The 10,085-nt window shown below is 36.2% G+C and overlaps 1 protein-coding gene across 1 annotated transcript in view; it reads right to left on the reverse strand.

The window, feature by feature from the left end:
* The window catches only part of cdh23 (cadherin-related 23), a 293,565-nt gene that overhangs the window by 206,087 nt on the left and 77,393 nt on the right, over positions 1-10,085 (reverse strand). The window contains exons 4-6 of the mRNA XM_016230112.1: positions 6,834-6,976; positions 6,673-6,720; positions 5,329-5,421 (exon numbers count right to left, since the gene is read on the reverse strand). Of these exons, the coding sequence (XP_016085598.1) occupies positions 5,329-5,421; positions 6,673-6,720; positions 6,834-6,976 (284 nt within the window). The remainder of the gene's footprint in view (positions 1-5,328; positions 5,422-6,672; positions 6,721-6,833; positions 6,977-10,085) is intronic.

The raw sequence follows: 10,085 nt of genomic DNA on the forward strand, positions 1-10,085 counted from the left end.
ATTTGTTTATATACTACAAACACTTTTTTATCACATAATAAGGCAGAATAGTTTCTATACTGTAATAAATGCTATGTCAATCAGCACTACATTGTTCATATACTTTATTTATTACCTGGAGATGACTTGACAAACACAAATAAACCATATATTGTCGCAATCGTATGTTTAATGTCTTCATGTTTCCAAACGTTTCTGTTTTTCTGTGAAAACAACTGTTTTCATACAGCGATAGCTGGACGCTTTTGTCCACGAATTTCCTCGTATGACTTTCTGCGCGAAAGAGCCCTCCGGCTTCGAGTATGAATGAAACAAACACTGCACAGAGTGTTTAGCGCTCAGCGATGTTCATCTTGCCTTAATCTGGGTCCGAATAAAACATCAGATCATGCACAGACTATCCTGTCTCTTTGAATTTAAATCTATATTTATTCACATCGGCTCTTGAAAACCTCTATGCGAACACACTTGCCCGAAAAAGTGCGGGGCACGAATTTACGTGATATTAAAAGTGGGGGGGACACGTCCCCCACGTAATCTACGCCCCTGACCCATGGCATTAATATACTGCATCTGTGCCAGCGCGTGATGTAATAAAACTGCAGCTCGTTAATAAACGTTTTTTTTATTTACATTTTTTTAATCCATTTTATACAATCCGCCTTCATTTAGCAAGTGCACTCGCACATAAACAATTTTCAAGTTCAACACTTTTTGTTCCATTCAGTTGTGGACGCTGCTGATTCACCGAGACCGCCGCAGCTCAGCAAATAGACATGCATGTGTGTGTGTGTGTGTGTGTGTGTGTGTGTGTGTGTGTGTGTGTTTTTTTCCTTTGAAAACGTTTCCCCAGAAATACTTAGCAATTTAAAATGCATTTTTCCTTACAAATTGTATTATCATGTGTGTGTGTGTTGTGTGTGTGTGTGTGTGTTTTTTTCCTTTGAAAACGTTTCCCCAGAAATACTTAGCAATTTAAAATGCATTTTTCCTTACAAATTGTATTATCAGCGTAACAATTCGAGCAAATGTGTAAAAGGTATGGCATGATGCCATCCTTCTAGAAGTGCATTTATGTTAAAATTGTAACATAAATGATCAAGTTTAGTTATTCTTATTTCTTTATTGCAAAATGCTAAAACTGTTTTGGAGAGAAATGGGCTCTCATTTTAACCCATATCATGGTGTGTGATGCTGAACTTTGAGTTTCTAATGATGTTTCTATTTGCCCTGTTCTAAACATTTTCATCTTTTCTTCAACTGAATACTGTTTCCATGCTGTTTTAATGTATTTTAAAGAGTTGGCAGTCAAAATTAAAACTGCTGGATCATAGATATTCTTCATTCTTTATGACAAACAAGAAAATGTGAATTACAGAATGTACAACGTTTTTTTTAAATGTGTAAATTGCGGTGTACAGTGTTTATTATGAGGGGGTAGAATCCACAGCTCAGTACTCACTACTCAATACTCATGAGTACTTTTAAATAGGCTACTCTTTTACTCTTACTCAAGTAGTTTTTTGGACAAGCACTTTTACTCTTACTCGCACTACATTTTTTTGGAAAGTAATGGTACTTTTACTTGAGTATATTTTTTCAGTACTCTTTCCACCACTGCCTGTATACATATATATATACAGTGGGTACGGAAAGTATTCAAACCCCCTTAAATATTTCACTCTTTGTTATATTGCAGCCATTTGCTAAAATAATTTAAGTTAATTTTTTTTCCTCATTAATGTACACACAGCACCCCATATTGACAGAAAAACACAGAATTGTTGACATTTTTGCAGATTTATTAAAAAAGAAAAACTGAAATATCACATGGTCCTAAGTATTCAGACCCTTTGCTCAGTATTTAGTAGAAGCACCCTTTTGATCGAATACAGCCATGAGTCTTTTTGGGAAAGAGGCAACAAGTTTTTCACACCTGGATTTGGGAATCCTCTGCCATTCCTCCTTGCAGAGCCTCTCCAGTTCTGTCAGGTTGGATAGTAAACGTTGGTGGACAGCCATTTTTAGGTCTCTCCAGAGATGCTCAATTGAGTTTAAGTCAGGGCTCTGGCTGGGCCATTCAAGAACAGTCACAGAGTTGTTGTGAAGCCACTCCTTCGTTATTTTAGCTGTGTGCTTAAGGTCATTGTCTTGTTGGAAGGTAAACCTTCGGCCCAGTCTGAGGTCCTGAGCACTCTGGAGAAAGTTTTCGTCCAGGATATCCCTGTACTTGGCCGCATTCATCTTTCCCTCAATTGCAACCAGTCGTCCTGTCCCTGCAGCTGAAAAACACCCCCACAGCATGATGCTGCCACCACCATGCTTCACTGTTGGGACTGTATTGGACAGGTGATGAGCAGTGCCTGGTTTTCTCCACACATACCGCTTAGAATTAAGGCCAAAAAGTTCTATCTTGGCCTCATCAGACCAGAGAATCTTATTTCTCACCATCTCACAACTCCATGCGGGCTTTCATGTGTCTTGCACTGAGGAGAGGCTTCCATCGGGCCACTCTGCCATAAAGCCCCGACTGGTGGAGGGCTGCAGTGATGGTTGACTTTCTAAAACTTTCTCCCATCTCCCGACTGCATCTCTGGAGCTCAGCCACAGTGATCTTTGGGTTCTTCTTTACCTCTCTCACCAAGGCTCTTCCCCCCCGATAGCTCAGTTTGGCCGGACAGCCAGCTCTAGGAAGGGTTCTGGTCATCCCAAACGTCTTCCATTTAAGGAATGGAGGCCACTGTGCTCTTGGGAACCTTAAGTGCAGCAGAAATTTTTTTGTAACCTTGGCCAGATCTGTGCCTTGCCACAATTCTGTCTCTGAGCTCTTCAGGCAGTTCCTTTGACCTCATGATTCTCATTTGCTCTGACATGCACTGTGAGATGTAAGGTCTTATATAGACAGGTGTGTGGCTTTCCAAATCAAGTCCAATCAGTATAATCAAACACAGATGGACTCAAATGAAGGTGTAGAACCATCTCAAGGATGATCAGAAGAAATGGACAGCACCTGAGTTAAATATATGAGTGTCACAGCAAAGGGTCTGAATACTTAGGACCACGTGATATTTCAGTTTTTCTTTTTTAATAAATCTGCAAAAATGTCAACAATTCTGTGTTTTTCTGTCAATATGGGGTGCTCTGTGTACATTAATGAGGAAAAAAAATGAACTTAAATGATTTTAGCAAATGGCTGCAATATAACAAAGAGTGAAACATTTAAGGGGGTCTGAATACTTTCCGTACCCACTGTATATATATATATATATATATATATATATAGTGTATTATGATCCTTTTATGGTACTTTTTTGCTCTACTAGCAAAATACTAGTGTTCTATGAACACACAGACAATTTTCACTAAGCTGTCAAAAACATTTCGTGGTTATTATTCACCTCAGAGAAAATGACTGACCTGTCTGACCCATCTCTTTTGGACATGGCTTAAATTATTTGGATATTCTGTTTCTCTGTTGGACCATAATGATTATGGTTAAATTTGCTGAATGGTGTTTATTTATGCTGAATAAATGAAATTGCTACTTTTTCTGTAAGACACTAATGAAAATCACCATGCAGAATCATGAAAATTACAAATAAATTAAATGCATTGTAAAATATGTATAAATCATGTCGTACAGTGTGTATTTATACTCATTAAATGAAAACATTTGTAAATATATAAATGAATTTCACCATTTAGAATAATGTGAATTACAAATAAATAAAATGCATAAATAAATAAATAAATGCACTGCTTATACTGTATATATATATATATATATATATATATATATATATATATATATATATATATATACAAAAAAAAAATATAAACACAGTGACATCTGTGGCATTGTGCTGTGTGATAAAACTGCACATTTTAGAGTGGCATTTTATTGTGGCCAGCCTAAGGCACACCTGTGCAATAATCATGCTGTCTAATCAGCATCTTGATATGCCACACCTGTGAGGTGGATGGATTATCTCGGCAAAGGAGAAGTGCTCACTAACACAGATTTAGACAGATTTGTTAACAATATTTGAGAGAAATAGGCCTTTTGTGTACATAGAAAAGTCTTAGATCTTTGAGTTCAGCTCATGAAAAATGGGGGCAAAAACAAAAGTGTTGTGTTTATAATTTTGTTCAGTGTATATACATATATTTATTTATACATACAGTATAAATATATTTTTTTTGTTGTTTGTTTTTGTTTTGTTTTGTTTTTTTTGTTTTTTGTTTTATTTATGAACCTAAAATAAGCTTCATATTCATTACTTTGTGGTGAAATATGACCTGGACATGTTTCAAAAGAAATTATACAAGCTTCAACTTACAAGATAATTCAGTGTTCCTAAAAGGTAAGAGAGACTCTACACTGAACAATCCAAATCTCTTTGAGTTTTCCACAGGACTAATGAAGAGTGAGAATTATGGGTAAGTGGCCAAACATGCGGGTCCTCTTCTGTCCTCCTAACTGCAGACAGCTTAATCATCAAGCCTCAGTAAACAACATCAGCTAAATACAGCTCTCTCACTCACACTCGCTCACTCTCCCCTACTTTTATTTACTCGGAATGACAGATTGAAAAGAGAAAAAAAAGAACTGTGGCTTTGAAGATTTGCTGTGGGGAGGAGTGTGGGATGTATATAGACACACAATATAGAAATCAGCTGAGGTGTGTGTGTGTGTGTGTGTGCTGCGGAGAGAGAGAGATGTCTACTTTACTCTACCAAATTACCTCATGTCAGGGATTAGAAGGAGACGGGCCAGACGGATGATGGGAAAAGGAGAAAGGGATAAGTTGAAGTTGGAAGAGTGCTGATAGACAGAGCAGAGCAGGAGAGTGAGAGAAGGGGGAGTCTGTTGATTTCAGTTGGGGGTGATGAATATGACAAAAAAGAAAGAGATGTATAGAAATAAAGAGAGTTCAAAAATATTCTCCACATTCCAAACATATTTGGAATTCAAACTTTGAATAAGTCCTATCATAAGACATCATGAAATCATCCAAATCATCGGTGTACAGTACATTGTTTCAAGAAAAAATAATATCTTAATACAACAAAATAATATATTTATTGTGAAATATCTCAAATGTTTTAAAGTAAAAAAATAAATATTTAAAACAAATTTGTTAATTAAAACTTCAATAAAACTTCAAAATTAAATAACATAAAAATAAAATAAAATGCCTCACCCAACACATTTTCATATCAAACAAGATATTACAGTAAACGAGAAGATAAATCACATTATAGAAGCAAAATAGGATGTGAATGCCACTGCGAGTTGATTTTGAGAAGTGAATTGTTATACATTACCTCTGGTATTTGAACAGCATAAGGCTGGTTGAGAAATGATGGTGCATTGTCATTTACATCTCCGATCTGAATGTTCACTGTATTCTTGACGACCTAAAAACCAATTAAATCAAATAATGCATCAAATTAAATCAAATAACAAATAACATTCTACTGATTCTACGTTGGATTTCATAGATTAAAAAACCGAGTTAGTCTATAGTCATTAAATCTAGAAAAGTTAAATCTAGAAAAGAAAAGTTCATCAAGCCAATTTTTTAACTAAGAAATCACACAACCATTAAAACATTTGGAGTCAGTAAAAGTCCCTTATGCTCACCAAGGCTGCATTTATTTGATCAAAAATACAGTAAAAACAGTAATATTGTGAAATACCATTCCAATTAAAAAAAATTATATTTGAAAATATTTTAAAAAGTAATTTCTTCCTGTAATGCAAAGCTGAATTTAGCTATTACTCAACGAGACATGATTCATCATGATATGGTGATATGGTGCTCAAGGAACATTTCTTAATATTTTAATTTCTTAATATTAGCTTTGTGGAATAGCTTTGATATTATTAGATTTTTGGGGGGAAAGTTCAAAAGAGCTGCATTTATTTGAAATATTTTTTTGTAATTATTATCAATGTTGAAAACAGTTTTTTTAAATGGAAATCTTTTGTAACATTATAAATATCTTTACTGTCCACTTCTGAAAAATTCAATGCATCCTTGCTGAATATAAGTATTAATTTCTTTACAAAAAAAATTGTACAGGCCTCAAACTTTTGAACGGTAATGGAAAGTTAAAAAACACAGACCTTAGAGACAGATGGATGGGAAAAATGGATAGATCGATGATCCCTAACTCACCCCTTGACTGTCACTGACTGAGAACTCCACCTGCATCTCTGACTTGGACTGAAGACACAAAAACACAAACAGACAAACAAACAGCAGCATTAAATCACTAGTGCCGGCTCCAGCTGGACAGTCATTCAATTCTTTTGCCATTTGCTCATGGTTTTCCGCACCTCCCTGTCGAGCGGCTGTCTCAGCCACACAACCCCAGTCGTCTCCTGCACAGCGAAGTACCGCATGGCCTCTTCCCCGACCACACCGAAAATCAAGAAATGTTGAAAACAGTTTTTTTAAATGGAAATCTTTTGTAACATTATAAATATCTTTACTGTCCACTTCTGAAAAATTCAATGCATCCTTGCTGAATATAAGTATTCATTTCTTTACAAAAAAAATTGTACAGGCCTCAAACTTTTGAACGGTAATGGAAAGTTAAAAAACACAGACCTTAGAGACAGATGGATGGGAAAAATGGATAGATCGATGATCCCTAACTCACCCCTTGACTGTCACTGACTGAGAACTCCACCTGCATCTCTGACTTGGACTGAAGACACAAAAACACAAACAGACAAACAAACAGCAGCATTAAATCACTAGTGCCGGCTCCAGCTGGACAGTCATTCAATTCTTTTGCCATTTGCTCATGGTTTTCCGCACCTCCCTGTCGAGCGGCTGTCTCAGCCACACAACCCCAGTCGTCTCCTGCACAGCGAAGTACCGCATGGCCTCTTCCCCGACCACACCGAAAATCAAGGGCTCGCCGTCTGGGTCGACCGCCTGCAGCTGGGTAATGGATGTACCTGAACACACACACAATGGACGATATTTCAGACTACATTACATCTTAAAGGGGTAATGAAAAGTTGATTTTTTCTTGATCTTTTGACACAGAAGACTTGTTGCTCTTTGAAAGTATAAAGTCTTTCGGAGCTTAAAAAACAACAGCATCTATTGCAACTATGCTACTATGAAACAAAGTTTTGCAACATTTCAGACAAAACAGAATTTTTTTTAATATGTACTTTTGTCTTGTTTTCTAATAAGAAAGACACCCTTTAAACTTGAGAAGCAACCATATTTGCTAACTAGGTAATATAAGATATAATTGTACAGCTGGATACAAACATTGCAGATGGATATGACCTCATTAAGGGTAAAAATGAAACACATTTACACATATAAAGTAAACTAAACGGCCCAGCTTAGGTGTAAATATATCCAGCAGCGCAGGAGGCCACAAAGGATGACTCACATTTAAAGGTGAAGTGTGTAATTTTTCTGATACTTTTAAAATGTCCCAGTTTAATATGCAGAGACAACTATAAGCTATTCGCAGGTTGGCAAGAGTGTGAACACTGTGACTTGTGTTTCGGTTTTTTAACTTCTCCTGGAACCAGTGAAGTGAGTTTGGGAACAATGGTTAAAATTAAGGCTGGACTATACCATACTTACACTATACTATACCTACACCAGCATTTAAAATCTGAATAGATTTGGCATACACTAATATATATATATATATATATAATTTATTTAATTTTTTTTTTTTGGTCTGTGTGTGTGTGGGTGTAAATATGTGTATTTTGTTATCCTATGTTGGTTACTGTTTTTTGTTTATAAAAAATAAAAATATATATTATAAAATAAAAGACTTGGCATACACTAAACATCTCTGGATCACCAGAAAACTAAATATTTTATTTTTAACTTCTTAACGATTTTAACCATACTTTCTGGTATTAAATAAATTACATTTATGTTAAATAAATATATATTTTTAAATGTTACTTTATTTTTATTGCATTTATATTTATTATGAAGTATACTTATAAACATGCATTATCTGCAAGTAATTTGTTCAGAAGGCAACAGAAGGCAAAATAATCACCCTACTTAGCATTCGGAAGAGTCATTAGCATTAGAAGCACACTATGTAGGCAGCTAAAACAGAGACTGTGTGTTAATGAGTGTGTGTGCATGTGTGTATATGTGAGTGTATGTAAAGTAGAAGCCAAGTTTTAAGTCATTCCAAACACAAAAAACCCCACAGCAGATGCATGACAAATGAAAACAATATGCAATCTAAAATTGGCTCAAAAAATTAAACATGTTTGATTTCCTCTGGCTAAATGGAATTATAATCTGTAGCTAAAAAAAATTGGAATCTGTGCCTATCAAACACTACGATTTTCTTTGAAATCTGACTGCCCAAAATCTGACTTTCAGTAACTAGCATAAACTCCTAAACTCATTACGAACTTTAGAAACTTTTCAGAGGAAAAAAAAAATCTTAATCTGAATTTTTCTCTTGTTTTCTAGTAAAAAGTCACCCTTAAACCCAGACTACACTATTTTTTTGTCGGTTACAACAGTCACTGTGTCAGATTATGTGATTTTGACTTCTAAAATCTTGTCGTGTCGTGAACAAGCAAGTGACAAAGAAGGCCTGGGCGATAAAACGGTATCGATATTTAGCGACGGTACACCTTCTTCGATATCGATAGAAAAAATGTTCGATATAGCGCACGATATAGGCACGTGCTATGAGTGACGCAGACAGCACACACAAACACGAACACATGCTGAAATGAGTGCTGTGCCTGCCTGTGATAAGAAGATTGTGAATAAAGAATGAATATTAGTCAAATTTAAAATAAACATTTGCATTTGAATGTTAGGAGTGCATCAGTGGAGCACGAGATGCGGTGATGAATGATGTAAGTGACGTTGTTCCATTTTAATATTTTGTTAGTGTAGGGTATCAGACCGAATCAGACCATTTAAGATTCGATCAAGAACATGGTTGAAACACGAGGAGCCGAATTCCACAGAAAGGTCCAAGACACAGGATGTTCGTAAATCAGGTCCTGGCGCCACAAGCCTGAAGCAAGTCCACCAACTAGCAGCTTTGAGTAGCTCACAGCATTTAAACAAAAGAACACTTATTGACAATTCCAAGGAGATTGTAAATTTTGGGGCTCCTCACGATCACGAGCTCTTTGGATTGACTTTCCCCCCACCTAGAAGACAAAGAACAGACTGAGATTCCTTATGAGAGACCTCTTAACCTCTGGTCTTCACAGAACATGTCCTTATGTTCAAAGAAATGGTACAGAAACTGTCTTTTACAGATGTAGATGCACCTAAATGAACTCAAAAAGGCTTATAAACTAATATCAGTCCATTGCTTAACTCCATATTATGTATCTAACCCACACATTAGACTATCATGTTTTAATCACGTATTGTGTATGTCTTTTTAATAACTATTGAATAACTTCATATTCATGTTTAGTATGTGTGTGTTTGAATCTTCTTGCTTGAAACGTTTCTTCCAATCAATTCTTTGTCAAATGTATCATATTCTTGTTATGGAAATCATGTCCAAAATTATACTTATACTATATTATAAATGTAGCAACAACCCGAGCTAAGACGGTGTCTAATTGGTCAAAACACCATTTGGGATGTGTCCAAAAGCCCAGTTTAAATACTCAGGACACCATCAGATCATTGCTTTTAGCAGGCTTTTTGCGTCTAGCTTTTAATTTGTCGCTCTTTTTAGTTATGTGCTTTCAAGTCATCACTTTTAGCCATGCAGCTTTTTAGTCATAGCTTTGAGCTATGCTTTTCAGTCATTGCTGTTTGAGCGTGCTCTGGCTTACACGCCAGCTCCTCCAAAACCATGAGGAGAAACGCCACCTAGTCTCGTCAAACTTTACATCTATTTCTATTTCTTTAGTTTTTTTTATTTTCCGTTGAGAGTTTCGTGTTCTGAGTTAAGCCGAACGCCGCATCTCCGAAGAGTGCTGTCTGCCCTTCAACTGCAGACTACAGCTCCGCGTCGCCAGCCAACGCCCAATCACTGGCTTCCCAAGACTGAACCTCCAGCCAATCAGAAAAGCGGGA

The sequence above is a fragment of the Sinocyclocheilus grahami genome, unplaced genomic scaffold (genome assembly GCF_001515645.1).
Source record: "Sinocyclocheilus grahami isolate Dianchi unplaced genomic scaffold, SAMN03320097.WGS_v1.1 scaffold363.1, whole genome shotgun sequence".
NCBI lineage: Eukaryota > Metazoa > Chordata > Actinopteri > Cypriniformes > Cyprinidae > Sinocyclocheilus > Sinocyclocheilus grahami.